Raw genomic sequence first — 17,533 nt, forward strand, 5'->3', positions numbered from 1 at the left:
TACGGTTTCTTACCATAGTTACATGACATCTGCAGGTCAGAGATTACTCTAAGAAGGTTGTTCATCTGATTGGTCCGCTGCTCTGTTTCTATGATGCTGTCTGACGCAGGATAGGCCGAGTCGATGTAGATCATGTCCAGCAGGTAGATCCCTGGAAGAGACAACGCAACACAGTGACTCACTCACTCAGTGAAACCTAGCACTGAACCAAATGTTTACTCAAGGACAGATTCCGATGGCAGCAGCAGTTATTCTAGTTAAAACACACCCATATATTTCCAGGAATAAATATGTGCCTTCGAGAGTTGTTCTGGCCATCCGGGAAAAAATTTAATGACTGAGAACATTCATTACCAAGGACATAACATTTTACATTTTCAATCTGCTTGTTAGGATATGAGGTAACTTGTGTGCAAAGCGGACAATTTGGTTTAATGTAGGCTCTAAATGTCTTTTAGGACATCAGGCTGTGTTCTCTGTGGACCATGTATAAACAGAAAATGTTTTCCTGTCACCATGTCATTGACGAAAATGGAGAAATTAGACATTTAGTTAAATGTGTTGACATCTGCCAAAAATTTACTCTGGACACAAGTGTTGGATGAAATCTATCCCTACGCACTCGTGGGGAAAAATAAGATGGGATACATTTAATGATCTGACTTTATGATTAAAAATATAGAAAGCATTTTACTCATAGATGTGGGAGCTATGCACATTATTTTTCTATTAATTCACCTCTGGCTTTAGATACTAACTTAAATTGTATAGGGGAGAGTGGCCTAAGTTGTGCCACCCCTTGTTTCTAGAAAACCATAGAAGAAATTGGAAATGTGACCACATATTTAAGAAGAGCCATCCATTTGACTCATCCTGTAAAGAAGGGAGAAACATGGAATAAGATATAAGCACATTTAAGCTAAAAAAACAGTTTTTTGCCTTTCAAAGTAATATTTCCATGATAATTGTTTAGTGCTTTAGTATGCTACACTTTGTGTCTATATAGTTAGCACGATGTCAGCCATAAACTGCTGCATCATGATTATTATCCACAATTCTGGGGTTGGGGTGATTTGTGCCAGAGGGCCTGGGGTGAGTTATAAGTAAGTAAGTAAGTAAAATGTACTTATAAAAGCACATTTATAACAGTTTGCACTGTCAAGTGCTGAACATAGTGCATTCAGTAGGTAAAAAATGAAGGTAAAATAACAATAATAAAAATAAAAGATATAAAGCCCAGACATCCACATATAAACAAAGATAGTAGTGCAGAGGTAAGATAGTTAATGGGGAGGAAAAACCAGGGTGTACAGATGGGTTTTGAGCCTTGATTTAAAGGCAGGAATGGAGAGGGAATCGCATATGCCAGGTGGCAGTTGGTTCTACAAGGGCGGAGCAGCTAGTGCAAAGTAAATGTCTGAGAGTCGTGCTATTGGCATGGCTGTATACGCTGGTCACCAAAAGAAAGTGATTGTCTACAGTAGCTCAGAAGAGACCGACATCTCCATTCCACTTAAAGCCACTATGAGTAACTTGGTCCCTTGGCGGCCCCTTTGGACAAAAGCGGTAGTATTTTTACGACGCCAGCTGTCGTAAAGCTGTTTTCTAGCTCGTGCCGGGCGTGCGAGATTCAAATAATCAGGAAGCAATATAGTGCATGTCCGTGTGTTAAAAGTGTGAGGGCACCGGACTCTTTTCGGCTCCGTGAGAGTGGTTAGTGACACAGCATCAACTAATGCCAGTAAGTGCTACACACACCTGATTGCAATGAGTTGATGCAGTGTCACCGAAGTACTCTCACGGAGCTGAAAGACTCCGTGTCCTCACAGAAAGCGAATGAACGAGAGACGGCAGTTAGTATGGATCACGATGAGGTAATGTGTTTATGTTGTTGTAAATAATGACTATTTCAGATGAATAATGGTCGACTCATCTGATTATGGTGAGGCAAAGTAAACTTTGTTTTAGTAGGCTATCGCTCATTCATTTAGGAGTAAACACTGCAGTTCGCTCCCGTGAAATTGTGTATATGTTGCTTGGCAACGCCCTCCCGCTCGTCTACCACTCTCCCTTTTAGCTTTTCTTCATTGCATTCTTTTTTTTCTTTGATGGTTCAGCCCCGTTATCAGTCATTATGACGACAAATAACTGTCTCAAAAAAAGCTCCCGCTCCCCTTCCCTCACCTGGAGGGATAGGCTTCTCAAATCGCGTTGTTGCACCACACTGAAATCTGCGAACAATACGGATATGTGACCAAAGAGCCTGCACGCGCGAACCGAAAATCGGACTGGGTGTGCGACCAGACCAAACGCAGTAATAAAAACTATATAAAAACGTCTTTCTTTGCACTGATGGTCTCGTTTGCTGTTAAAGGTAATTTATGATGAGAGGAAACATGATGCTGTTTAAAAGATATTTAAATGTTACTCGGAGCTGCTTTAACGACACCACTGATGGAAGTTCAGATGGCCAGAAAGATGATGATGGTGACTTTGTCATTGTGAGCTTTGCAGGTAAAACCATTAGATCTGCTAGGCCTTGTTTAAGAAAATTGTCCTTCAATCTTTGTAAAATATTTACTTTAAATAAACCTTGAATAAATGATCGTCTAATGGATTTGTCTTGCATTACAGTTTATGAGATATATATCAATGGCACAATTTACCCCATGGTATTCTCTCTTGTGGCACAACTTACACCACACCGGGGGCAAGTTGTGCCACAAGACAACTTTTTTTCCGGAAGCTATATTTCTGAAACAGTTTATTTCAGATCCAAAGTTATTGTTGCCGGGGATGCACAACACCCTGAAATATATGTACATATTTGAGTTAGAGACTTTACTGTCAAGGCCTCACTTTAAAATCACTGAGTAAAAAGTGGCACAACTCAGGCCACTCTCCCCTATGTCAGTTGTTTGGATATATCAAGAAATGTGTCACAGGATGGAACCATATGAATGTTACAAAAAAAATTTAATGTTAACTTTAATTCAAAAAGAAGGGTTGCAAGTATTACTTCTGGCATTTGTTACCAAGGGAAAAAAAACAATATCCTGGAAAACATCTGCTGAATCACAACTTTCCTACAATCAGTCTAAATTACTCTGTTACTAAATACCAGGATGGGGGAAACTCACCCTGAGCCTCTCCCCTGTATACTGCATGAAGAGAACAGGAAATATACAATACACAGTTGCACACATGTTTACCTATGTCACTTTTTGGGTATTTACATAGACTTACACATCAAGTCCATTGCTTGCCTAACTACCTAACCACTGACTACAAAAATGACTGACTGAGATTTCAACCAGGTATGTGTCCAGTTGTTTAAAAAAAGAAATCAGTACAGATCATCCAGCATTACAAACGGCCACACATTAAGGCGAGACACTGCAGGGGAATATCTTTAACTTAGATATCATCATGCAACTTTGACAGTTGATTACTGACATTAAAACAATGATTTTTGGTATTACAGATTCTTCATAAATGTTTGAAAAAAAGATGCAAATCCGGCAATCTCTAACTAATTATGCATATCGTTGCATCTATTTAAAAAACAAAAATCTAGATGTTGGATAAAGCCAGAGTTAAAATCTTTATTTCTTTTTTTTTACAATATATTAGTGTACAAAGTTTTTAGAGAGCAGATTTTGGATACATCCTTTTTTCATTTTTATAAATCAATAAATATCCTGAACAGGTCTTAAAAATTTAATTTCCGGCATGTTTTCAGAAACAAATGATCTCTGTGAGATCATAGGCTTTCATTAAGTAACACAACACACAATACTTGGCCACATGAAGACTAGTGGTCTAAAATGCTGTAACATCCCTGGTTTTAATCTCATTTTAGGCCACCCCACTGTCTGTGCTCACACTGATTGACCATGTCTCTACTGTATGCCATCAAATAAAAGCAGCAAATTAACCTTAAATCTATACTATGAATAAATATAGAATCATTTCATATCAATAAAAATGCATCCAAATCCTGATCTGCTCTAATCCAGACCAGAAAGTGGTGTTAACACACCCACAGCTGCTTAGCCTAGGCAGAAAAGGAATAACTTGAGCTGTTCAGTTACAACAATTAACCGTTGGAAATGCCAGCTAGCTATCCTTTAATTAACACATGTTCTGGCTGGCTTAAACCTCTGTTGGAGGGGTTTGAACAGTCCATCTCAAAATGGTGGATTCATTTACACTTTGTATGCCTTTCCAATAGTGTCAATGGAATTAAATATGTGATTGCCTTTCCAACATCCTTTTCTAATAAATGGATTTTGTTCATGTTGTAGCAGTTTTGGGAGAATTCTTGGGATCTCATGACATATCAACAGTGGAAAACCCTGAGTGCCTGATTACTGCTGTGTTTTGTGGAAGAATAATTAGTATGATTGAATCTTTTGCCTACATTTGATGTATATACCAGCAATATGATCCCAGCTTTATTTACACCAACATCTATTTGTTAAAAAAGCCAACAGCTTCTATCCTTTAATCCTAAACCAACCAAACTGTAAAACCAAGATATAGGAAAAACTGCTAATTTTGGTTTCCTGGGGACTTAAACAACCATTTATAATAAATGGTAAAGTTATATAACATTGGTCAAGTACCATAACTGGTGACCAGGAAAGCACACCACAGTACAAGCTGACAAAGCACAAACAGATGAGAAAAGATAAACGGAATGCTATACACTCACTGCATTTACGAATGGAGTTCAAATACTGAAAACACAGGCAATCCGACTATCATTTAAAGAAGTGCTGTGCTAAAAATGACATACAGCAATATATATCGTGGAAATAATTTATGTTTTGAAAAAAAAAATGTAGTTTTAAACAGGCTGTGAACTACAATCTTCACTCCGTTAGATGTTGCCGTACTGCTAGATGCCTCAAATTGACTGGTTTTGAATAAGGATTTAAGTTTTTAAATTGTATTGTTTTGACTCAGTTTGTCCGCAGATTTATCAATATATGTGATGTATTAAGGGCTACGCATTTCTTAATGTGTACACACCAACTTGTATTTCAGCTCTGTTTTGACATTTTCAGTCAACTATGTGGAATATCACAATGCATTCTTTCATATCATATCATGACACATGTATCGTGAGGCGTATCGTATCATGACCTCTGGAAGGCTCCGTTGGGGACACAAAACACCATCGAGCCATTAAGTCCTTGCCAAAACCCAGCCCATCTCCCAATGATCTTATAGTAAGGTATCAAATTGTTTCAATTAAACTTAAAAACAACATGAAAGTAATTTCATCTCTAATGATTAACTTTGCATTTTACTTTTCAAATTGATAAATACTTGCCCTTTATAGAGTTTTTAAGACATTCACCTTATACTTTGAGGACTGTATTCATCATTGGTTTAGAGCTATATAATAAACTTTGAGAGGAATAGAGGAAAAGTTGGCAATTTAAAAAAAGATGCATTCCTGTCGCAAGGGCTCAAACAAATGAAATAAATAAATATAATAACTTCTCATACAGGAAACAGTTAAAAATGATGCACCTGACCAAGTTTCCGAGTCAGCATTGCCTTACACAAGCATTTATTCAAGCCACTAAATACTCTAACACATCACCAAGGTTGATAAGCTAACAGTTTGTCAGATTGTATCACTGTTTAACTATTTTTACATGAGCAATCAAGACTAAAGGAGTTGTAATATAATTAGTCCTGGAATCCTGACATAAGATCAAATTACATAACACATACACATGAAATGCTATAGTAGCCATATCAGTAGCGATTTAAGAATGAAAGTACATGCCAGCCAACCATGTGATGTGAGGACTCTGGTAGTAGTGAGGTAAATGCAGTCTACTCTATCTAATAAGTGTTCTGCCCGATTAGACTTTGAGGACTGAAAACCCTGAACTAATCGCAAGCAGCTGCTGATGTTGCTGCATGTTTGAGTTGCAGCTCAACACAATGCTGTGGCTAGTTAGCAGACTGATTAGTAGACACGAATAGATTCCATCCATGTTTTGGTTATTTTTATTGTCGTAAAGACTGTAAATGTTCATCCCTCTTGATTCATGATACAACAACGGACATTAATCCCATCGACAATAACAGCTCATTGGACCCAGGCAGCATTTTCCAGTCCTTTCTTGACTTTTCTTGTTTTAAAAAACTTTAGTTTTATCTGCTAAAAAAAAGTAAACTTGACAAATCATTCAAGTTGATACTTTATATGTTTTAGCTCATGAAATCAGGAGACTCTCATAGTCTACACAGTGGGAATCTCCATCTAACGTTGTGCATGTAGTTTAACCGTTGGAGAGCAGATGTGGAGGCTTTTCAGAACCACTTCTCCTGCACATTCCACAGGTAGATCATGTTTGGGACGTCGCATCAAGAAGCCGTCACCAAGACACAAAGCTGGAGTTTTTTGAGCACCTTAGGATACGGTGGAACCACGAGTGAGCATTAAATGCTGGCTTCAACAGACTTACATGGCACCTATTACCTTTACCAAGGATTTGACTGTGCACAAGACTAGTATGCCCTGAAGTTATATTTAATGAATAGTCAACAGGAGGTGGGAGGAATCCTAACGCAGCAGTCTGTACTATGGGATTGAGATCACAGAGTTTCTCTGGTAAAATACCCATTACCTCAGTTCTTCCTTAAGGCTGCCGCAAGTCTCTTACCATGCAGTAAAGCCCCTTGATACAAATATCCATAGTGGCATGATTACGATTTAAGTGCAGGACTGCGACATGCTTCTTCATCTCTAAAAATGTTGGTGAACGCAGCCTTCAACGGCATTCCTATCATTGTCCACTGTTCATGAATTAATTGCTCATTAAACTGCAAATAAATAAAACACAAGATACAAGATATAAATGGCACTCTTCATCAAGTCTTTGCGTAATTGATCTGGATAGTAAATCTTACATTTATTACTTTTTAACTTCTACCCCAATTTCATTGCACTTTCTGATATGTAATTAAATGGTTTGTGCTCATAACTTTTATCCAACTGTTATTGATTGTATCTTTTACGACACTTTGTTAAAGTTCACATGTAATGCACATTTGCAGGTTTAAAATTGTAATTTGGGTTTCTAGTAGAAACTGTCTTTAATAGTGTCCAAAAAAACCTTTATAACCCTATTCCTCACAATGCCATTGCTGAATTTCCTCTTTTCAGCCTACGTCTGAAACACAGCTTTAGAGTCAGACTCTTTAAGCCCCACCTTCCAAAACCCCAGTCTGTACTGATTTGCCCTGAATCTAACTGCTGGTTTCATTTCTAAACCGCAAGCTATTTTGTTTGTGAATTTTATCGAAGTAATTTCTTTATTGTAATTTTTATTTATTTTTTATTAACCTTTATTTATACAGGTAAAATCTCATTGAGACCCAGGGTCTCATTTACAAGAGATTTACATCTCCTGCGGAAATGAACTTGCCCTCCGCCTTTTCTGTACCTGCTGAGTTGCCGTACCTCCCTCGGTTCCTCACAGTGTTGTTTTACCTCGATGAATGTAAGTTGTGTGTAAAAGCACTGTCGCGCTTTTTTTTGATTGCTTTGTAAATTGCACCGCTTACCTGTCAATTTGTAATGCACAGTGTTTAATGCCAATGCTACTTTTATTAACCTTTATTTATACAGGTAAAATCTCATTGAGACCCAGGGTCTCATTTACAAGAGAGACCTGTTACTACATTGCCAGCTGGTTTCTTTCGTTTCAGTTAACTGTGAATATAAGTTTTGTTGACATTTTTATTTGGCTTTTATGGCTTTGTGCAATATGGCAGACCACTATTTGGTTTAACTAGCGTGATATTTTGGCATGCACATGAGTTTACATTGTTATTTTACATGTTTAGCAGCAGAGGAGCAGAAGACAAGTGTCCACAAGAGTGTAAATGTTTTAAATATCTTCTGCAGGTGTGTTTTTCCTCTTTGAAATTACATTTTTGTTGTCTGTTTAATTACCCAACTCTATGCACTACTTTATTTTGCCCACTTAGTGCACTGTTGTCCTTCTGTTGAAATCATTTTGTTAAAAGGTGAAGTGAGTGATTTATTTATGTTAAAATATGTGTTAAATTGCTCAATATTTATAGTGATCACTTGTGTAGTGTGCACACATCAGAACACAGGTCTCTCAGTCACCCACTCTGCATGTAATCGGCAAATAAACTTTTCGAGTATCCCACAACCTGATATCTAATCAGAAGAGAGAACGCTACAAACCGGCACCCGTCTCACTGCCGGTGAACGCGCAGAGAGCGACAGAGGGGTGAATGTTTATGCGCCTACAATGGCGTAGCAGGTAAAAATCCTTCCCAATGTCTGTTTTGATGGTTTTTATCATGTTTTATCGCACTTAAGGATCTGAGATGATGCTAGATGACTCGCTGCTTGAAGACCACAGGGCATTGATGTGGTGACATAGGGACGAGTGAGGGGACTGCTAACTGTAGTCACTGACAGGAAGTTAGCTTAAAGTACCATTTCACTTATTGAACCTTTAAATGCTTTTCTGCAGTGTAATTGCTATGTGATTGTCAAGTCTGTGGTAGACTTATATGCTAAACACATATTTGCATTTATTGTAATTGTGTATTTTAGTAATATACACAGGGCTGTTTTACCTCGATGAGTGAGCAGAGGAGCAAAAGAGAAGTGTCCACAAGAGTGTTAATGTTTTAAACTTCTTCTGCAAGACAAATAAATCCTGTAAAAGACTTTGAGTCGTTCCTGCCTGTGCCCCATACACATCAATACTAAATAACAAAGGTTAGCTGGGCATTAGCATGGAGCAGAGTGGGTGCAGGAGGACTTTTGCACATGCTGTGATATCCAGGCATGATGAATATAGTAGGGAACCAGGGGAATTCACCTACAATACCTTTTGTGCATACGTCAACCTCGGGTTGAAATGCCATAGTAGAGACATGGCCACAAAGACATAGCATTTTATAAGGCTTTGGAAAAGACCAGAGGGCACAGGTGGACATGCTGGGGAATGTGCATTCATAAACTAAAGGACCCCAATAAACTAAGGAGCACATCCACACTGCACCTGTGCATGGTGACACACTGGAACAGCATTTTTTCTATTTGATCACAATATTTCCAAAAAAGGTAAAGCAGTATTTTTGACGTAAGGCAAGACACTGCAGGCACAAAGTATCAGTATTTATATTTTTTCTTCAAGCACTGTTCAATTTAGAGATGTTTGGCTATTTTGCTTTTTGACAACATGTCTTCATATAAACTTGTATAAATAAAAGGTAATTTAGGTGTTTTAGACTAAATCTTGTTTGTTTACGTTTTTCAATACTCTGAACCAAAAAAGCTCATCTTCTAAAGCACTTACATACATTCAACTAAACTTTCCATAATCATTCTTAGCACTATTCTGAAGGTTGTTACAGAAGGATTTGATCATATGTTGTTAAAGTCTGATTTATTTATTTTTGTAAATGGTGAAGATGCCTGAAAAAATGCTGTATCCAAAATGTTATGTTAAAACTTTGGACACTAATGTGCTGTATAAAGACTTACATTCTGGCTTTATCGAATTAATAATAGAAAGAGTTGTAATATTTGTTGGGCAATATTTTCAGCGGCTGACAAATCCACATTTGACGCTATAGTGACTCTTTTGGGTACCAGGACTGTTTTGAAGACTCAACTCAGGCGACAGCGATGTGCTCAATGTGATGAAGGAACAATACTAAAAGTATGGTTCATTGATGTGTTTTTTAATCATTTTTGGGCAACATTTCAAACTGCCTCCAGACCTCAAAGATGAGAGTGGGTCTAGAGACACAGATTTAGGGAAGGCTTGCAAAAAATGTGCAGCTGCTGCGCCTGAAACGTCCCAAGAACCCAGCAGCCTCCATAATTCTTAAATGGATGACATTTGGAACAACCAGGGCTCTTCCAGAGAGCATGCCAGCCAGCCAAACTGAAAACTGAACTGGGCGAGAATAAAGGTGACCAAGAAACAGATGGCTACTCTGGCTGAGCTCCACAGATCCTGTGTGGAGATAGGAAGGACAACCATCACTGCAACTCTTTAACCCATGTGGGCTGTGAGACAGAGTGGCCAGACAGAAGCCTCTCCTCAGGGTGAGACACATGAAAGTTGTTTTCAAAGAAGCCTTAAAAAAGGTACTCTCGTACTGTGTCTAATGTGATGAACCAAAACTGAACAGTTAGGCCTAAATGCTGTCATCATGTCTGGAGGAGACCAGGCACAGCTGACTATCTATTCTTTCTGCACAACACAATCCAAATGGTGAAGCATGGTGGAATTATTAAAATGCCATTAATAAAAATCAAGCACTTCAAGAAATCTGCTAAATATCTGATACAGTACAAGCTCCTGATTAGCCACTCATGTACTGCTTGCAGAATGATGCATCCTGATTGGCTGTTCCATCTCAGTACATACTTTGTGGGGCAGAATTGCAAAACGCAGATGAGAGTTTCCTTTGGAATGCATGTCATTGGAAAAGACAATTACTCATTTTAATAGGGTGCGTTTATAAAGCACTTTGATTTTGCTGAACTTCTTTGGTTCACGGCCACGTACTTGGTGGAGGACCCCAGTGAAACTATGGATATATTTATCCCTACCATTACATCTTATTGAGGTTCATTACAAATGTGCTAAGTCACATTTTCCACATTAGGTCATGCTTTCTAAAACTACACTTCAGTCTTTAATATTCAACATACATCGAGCAAAGTGACAAAATGTCAACTGGTTTTCAGCCTGATTACACTGCACACTTTGCTACAATGTATAAGTGTACACACACACACACACACACACACACACACACACACACACACACACACACAGTTACCCAATCTCAAGATAAAATCTGGTGCTGTAAGCAGTGAGAAACTTCGTCAGTAGAATCAGAGGGGTTAGATGGGGCAGGGTTCAGGGGGTCACCCATGCTGGGAGGATGATTTATGGGCGTCTGGGACACAAACACACAGCAGTTCACCTCTCACTTCTCTGCTCCTCAACACTGCGTCACTCACACACTCAGGTCAACTAAGACTCTGTCGGCCGTCATTGTCAAAGTGAATTTGTTGCAGTGACATCTTTTGCCACACTGCTCAGTTTGTGGTTGGGCTGCCTGGATAAACAATGATGTTACTGCAACAGTAGAAATGCACAAAGCCTATTCTACTAAAGCCCCCCAGGCTCTTGTGTCAACACAAGAGCTGCTTGAGCTGTAGAGCAGAGAGATGGAGCAGAGGCCATCAGTGTTTGTCTTGGCTTTGTCTCTACTTTAGTTGGACATGAGAAGATGTTACATGTTTCTCTATTCAGAATCAAACAACTCCAAATATAGCGCAGCCTTGATGATGAAATGATCCGACATAAAAGTGGACACCAAAAGCACATAACTTTAAACAGCCTGTGTACGGGTGGGGGGGGGGGATGGACAGCGGGACCCCCAATGAGAAACTGAATGATCGGGGAATCCTTCCTGCCGCAGTAACGGTGGTGGAGGGTTAATAATAAACTACCGGTACATTTGTAGCCATAGAGCCCCTTTCAAAACACAACACGTTCTTTAGAAAAAAATAAAAACACATTAAAAAAATAAAACAAACTAAATACCATTTAAAATTAACACAATATGTGATATACAGTAGCCTAGCCTATGATAAATATGAGGCACTCGTCTGCCTGACTGAGGCATGGAGAACAGCATCTGTGAAGCTTAAACGTAATTTGTTCACCTTAGGCTAAATTCATTACTGTTTAATTACAGATGTTATTTCAATGTCCTCTTTTGCAGTAACATACTGTATCTCTGTTTATATGATCCTGAATCTTGTTTTTGTTTGTCACTTCATGGAGTGAAATCAACCAATGAGGTGTTTACTCATAGTCAGAAGCGTTTTATCCTTATTTGCAAAGGTACATGACATGTAATATTTGGATTCAAACTCATAGTTTCTCGTGTGCTATGCTTCGGCCATCGGCTTTGCCGTTTCTCATTGCTCCTTTTTCTGTGCATACGCCTGAGTCAAAGTGGATGGATGACCATACATTCTTCCGTCAAGTTTATTTTTCATAAATCCAAAGTTTGTGTAGAAAGTGGTGTGGCCGTCTTCCGATTTCACCCGTCTTCTGATAGGGAGCGTGCCTACGTTCCAACAGCCCTATGTTCTCACAGCCCTATGTTCCCACAGCTCTATGTTCACACATTTAAATTTTTTCCAAAATTAGGCCTGGTAGTCAGACAAAAAGGGAATTGGAATCTTGCGGAATTGTGCACAAAATAAAGTCAGAGCTGCCATATGAGCATACCTTCCCTCCACACACACAGTGGACGACAAAGCTCACATTTGTACATTGTGGCCCGGAGATTCAAAATTAGCCCTTTTCACAATACATTTTTCTAAAAACCTTTAACTGTACAATCATTTTAGTATAACAGTCAAGTGGCATGCAGCTGATTTGGAGCCAGTCTGACATCATTTCATTTTTGTCAGAGGTTTTGTTTGTCTGTAACACTGGCTCTTAGTCTGAGCCTGTCACAGTCAACTTGGTGAACTCATTGGTTCAAACTCAGTTCTGGCTGTGCCGTAGTTTTCCCTGAAATGTGATAATGCTTTATGATAACTGCAGAGTTTTTATCCAGTTATTTGGTCGCCAACACTGTCCCTGCGTTCCAATACCCATACTTCCCTACTATTTAGTATGCCAGAAAAAGATTTAGGATGTCCCAATACATGCATGTCAATTGTAGTATGCTGAAAATACATAAATGCCCAACTAACTCCAAATCGCATTTTGGAGTATTCGTCTTCATTCTTGACATTTCTCAACATAATGAAAAAAAAACTTCCTTATCTGATTTTATCTAAAACTCTTCTGTACTTTAGTATGTAGTGTAGTAAAAAGAACTAGAAATGCAATTCCTGAAAAAATTGCGGTGTGAATGCTGACGCTGCTGAAGCTGATGCTGAAGAAGCTTCACTGCTGAATGTTGATGAAGAACGAAGGATGAATATATCTGAATGAACAGAATGGTTGAAAAATTTGGAAGTTTGAATGGACTTTCTAGCTGAAATGATGAATGAATTATGACCTTAAACTATGAACTCCAAAATGTAATCAGTTCATCTTTGAGTCAGAATCAACATTTGTGCAAAATTTGAAGAAAAAACATGGAAGCGTTCATGATAATGCAGTCACAAAAGGCAACGTCACAGTGACCTTGAAATTTGACCTTTGACCTTTAAACTCCTATGAGGTCACATTTGAGTCTTATAATCAACATCTGTGCAAAATTAGAAGAAAATCTGTGTAATTCAAAATTTTGGTGGTAACCGGGATTTGAACCACTAACCTCAGGGTTCAGGGTAAACAGCTCTACCTAATATGTCATCTATATTTAGCAGACTTATTTCCCTTCACACACATACAGTCATATGAAAAAGTTTGGGAACCCCTCTCAGCCGGCATTATAATTGACTCTGCTTTCACAAAAAAAATATAAAAGTGGTATGTCTTTTTATTTACCAGGAACAGCTAAGTACTGGGATGTTTTCCAAACAAAGATTTTTTGAAAAGCAGTATTTGGTTGTATGAAATAAAATAAAATGTGAAAAACTGGCTGTGCAAAAATATAGGAACCCTTGTGGTTTTGTTGATTTTAAAGCCTGTAACAGCATGTAAAACTGATGACTTTAAACACAAAGTTGGTTGGATTATGTTGTTAAGCCTTGAACCTCATAGAAATGTCTGTTTAATCATGAGAACATTTATTTTAGGTGCCTAAATACAAGTTGCACTTCTCTTTGACTCTCTGCTGAAGTGAGACAGAATGGGATCATCAAAACAGCTCCAAAAAGAGCTGAAAAACAAAGATTGTTCATTGTCATGGTTTAGGGGAAGGCTACAAGAAGCTTTCCCAAAGGTTTCAATTGTCAATTTCGACTGTAGGGAACGTTGTCAGGAAATGGAAGGACACAGGCATAGTGGCAGTTAAACCCAGGCATGGCAGACCAAGAAAAAAACAGGAGCGGCATAGGTGGAGGATTGTGAGAATGGTTGCACACAACCCACAGATCACCTCCAAAGACCTGCAAGAACATCTGGCTGCAGATTGTGTATCTGTACATCGTTCAACAATTCAGCGCAATTTGCACCAAAACATCTGCTTTTAATAAAGACCAAATAATTTAATTTTTGTCTCATCAGTCCAAAGCATTTTCTTCCAATATGAAGCTGGCTTGTCTAAATGAGCTTTTGCATACTCCATGCAACTGTATCTGTGGCGTGGGCGCAGAAAGGGCTTCCTTCTCATCACCCGGCCATACAGATGTTTTGGTGCAAATTGCACTGATTTGTAGAACCATGTACAGATACACAATCTGCAGCCAGATGTTCTTGCAGGTCTTTGGAGGTGATCTTTGGGTTGTGTGCAACCATTCTCACAATCCGCCGCATATGCCGCTCTTGTACTTTTCTTGGTCTGCTAGACCTGGGTTTAACTGCAACTGTGCCTGTGTCCTTCCATTCCCTGACAACGTTCCTTACAGTAGAAATTGACAATTGAAACCTTTGGGAAAGCTTCTTGTAGCCTTCCCCTAAACCATGACAATGAATAATCTTTGTTTTTAAGATCTTTTGGGAGCTGTTTTGATGATCGCATTCTGTCTCACTTCTGCAGAGAGTCAAAGAGAAGTAGAACTTGCATTTAGGCACCTAAAATACCTTTGATCATGATTAGGGTTGCAAAATTCCGGGAATTTTCAAAATTGGAAACTTTCCATGGGAATTAACAGGAATTTATGGGAATTAACGGGAATTTTGGGAATTAACAGGAATAAACGGGAATTTACTAAATTCAAAGCCACCCAAATGCACTAAATTCTCCTAACTATGTTATTTCAGTCCAGGCAAACATTCTAGACAGTAAAAAGCAGTTTTTGAACTAAGTTTTAATATGTTTATGAACATTTAATTTCAAATCAGACTTTTTTTAAGGTTATTGGACACCAAACTTGATATCATATATTGATTTTTACTAGACCAGGTTTACAGAGGCTCAAACTGTGATTTTAAATATAGTTGGGGAAAATATATTTTAGCATAATCTTGACTAAAACAACCAGATTTTATGCAAGTACACTTGGTAAATTGCACATAGCACACATCCTACTGCATGGGTACTGAGGCTACGCCCCCTACATGCAGTGTGCATTCCTCCATCACATGGGGGGGCATTTTACTTTATTTATTGAATGGGTGGGGTCAGACAGATGAGTAATATTTTACTCAACATTCATCTTTTTGTTGTTGAGTGAAATTATTGATTGTTCATAAAATCATCAAGACTTGATAAAGTAATAAATCTGTTCAAATGTAATGTGTTTTAATTGTATTATTTTGCATGGATGCCCGCCTATGACCAAACATAGTGTTTAAATGTTTAGATTTATGTTTGTTAGTTAATTCCTATAATTTCCAATTTTGAATATTCCCAAAATTCCCAAGCGAAAGTTCCCGTGGAAAGTTTCCGGAAAGTTTCCGGAAATTTACCGGAAACTTTCCACCACTTTGCAACCCTAATCATGATTAAACAGACCTTTATATGAGGTTCAAGGCTTAACAACATAATCCAACCAATTTTGTGTTTAAAGTCCTCAGTTTTACATGTTGTTACATGCATTAAAATCAGCAAGACCACAAGGGTTCCCATATTTTTGCACAGCCAGTTTTTCACATTTTACTTAATTTCATAAAACTAAATACTGCTTTTCAAAAAATCTTTGTTTGGAAAACATCCCAGTACTTAGCTGTTCCTGGTAAATTAAAGACGTACCACTTTTATCTTTTTTGTGTGAAAGCAGAGTCAATTATAATGCCGGCTGAGAGGGGTTCCCAAACTTTTTCATATGACTGTAGATAGTTGACAAAAATCCTATAGACGAGGTGGGATTGGCACATGCGATCTTCCAGTTACATGTCCAAAGCATTAACCACTACGCCACCAAACCCTTGGTACTGTAGAATGAGCAGGTCACCATTAAGAAGCCATTCCTTCCATCCTTTCAATGACCTATATAATACTATGGCGTCATCATTGTGATTGACAGCTAATTAGCTTCAAGTGGAAACAGCTGCTGTACCTGCACTAACTGATCTCTCCCCCTTAGAGCTCAGCGAAACGCATCCCTCGAACTTCTGTCTCTCACACGCAAACCGTTTGTCTGACAGACAAAATGAAGATACCGTCAGAAGATTTCGATAAAGATTCAGTGTCAAATTTGTTTCTTTAATGTAAAAAATGTCGAGTTGAGAGCAACTTTTGTTTAGATTTTTTGTCGTGGAATGTAGAATCTCAATTAACATGAGTGGATGTGGCAGGAGGCCTCGGTTGGTATGACTTTTTTACGCTTAGAAGCTCACAGCTCCCAATATGTATGACCATTTGCCTCCAAAGAAACATTTCTGCGACCGTAACAAAAATACCTACATTCTGATAATAAAAGTATTCATGAGGAGTTAGGTTTGTGTGAGTGACAGCGAGGGAGAGAGTGTCTGATGTGTTTTTCCCCCTCTTCTCCACTCTGCCAGTTGATGCGTATACTCTAGATATCACTAAAATTGATGTTACATGTGTCAAACATGGCTGATTAATTTGAAAACTATGCTTTTTTTTTAAAAAGGTTGAATTTTAACAATGAAAGAAAAAAGATAGCTGAACAGTTTGTCGAAGAAAATAACTTTGTAGGATGAATTATGAGTGAGCTGAAAGTGTTTGAAATCATTGCAAAACGAGTTGCGTTTCGCCGATTTCCCCATTCATTCCGGGTGATGATTTTTGGTGTAATAAACCTTTAATTATCTCTGAAGTTATGAATTTTATGAAAAGATTGTGAATTATGGAAATGTGCTCCTGTGCATGATGAACATGAAAAACTTTGAATGGAGTTTCTACGATGAAGTATGAACGAGTAGGAGGAATCATAATTTTGTATGAAATATTAATTTCATAAATGGTTCATTTTCTTTGAAGTTATGAATGTTATGAAAATTATTTTATCATGATATTAATGTCTGAACTATGCTGAACATTAAGATACTTGAATCAAGTTTGTTGGATGAATTTTGAGTGAGAAGCGATTTTAAACGTTTCATAATTTTGAATAAAATGTTGAACAATTATGAAGTTATGAATTTTTTTTTAAAGCAATAATGTAAAAAATGGGCTGAATAAGAGGATAGTTGAAGGAAGTTTGTGGAATGAAGCATGTTGAAGGTATGGCCCGCCATGAATTAGGCGGAATAATAATAATAAATGCGCAGGATAACAGCATTCACACCAAAAAGTATGTGATTTGGAACGCAGGGTGTGTCTTGACAGTGTGTACACTGGCTAGGTTAAAGTTAAAGTTTGTACTCTGTTCGATTTTCATCAAGTAAATGTTCTTTTATGTTCCTACTAGGGCTTTCAAACGATGTTTAATCAGATTAATCAC

The 17,533-nt window shown here is 38.1% G+C and overlaps 1 protein-coding gene across 2 annotated transcripts in view; it reads right to left on the minus strand.

Annotated features, from left to right (window-relative positions):
- LOC307265089 (ras-specific guanine nucleotide-releasing factor RalGPS1-like) overlaps positions 1-17,533 on the minus strand; it is a 112,451-nt gene that overhangs the window by 29,170 nt on the left and 65,748 nt on the right. For both annotated transcript variants that reach the window (XM_080046663.1, XM_080046664.1), the window contains one exon: positions 14-151. In XM_080046663.1, coding sequence (XP_079902789.1) covers positions 14-151 — 138 coding nt within the window. The remainder of the gene's footprint in view (positions 1-13; positions 152-17,533) is intronic.

The sequence above is a fragment of the Ammodytes marinus genome, assembly GCF_949987685.1.
Source record: "Ammodytes marinus genome assembly, chromosome: 18".
NCBI lineage: Eukaryota > Metazoa > Chordata > Actinopteri > Uranoscopiformes > Ammodytidae > Ammodytes > Ammodytes marinus.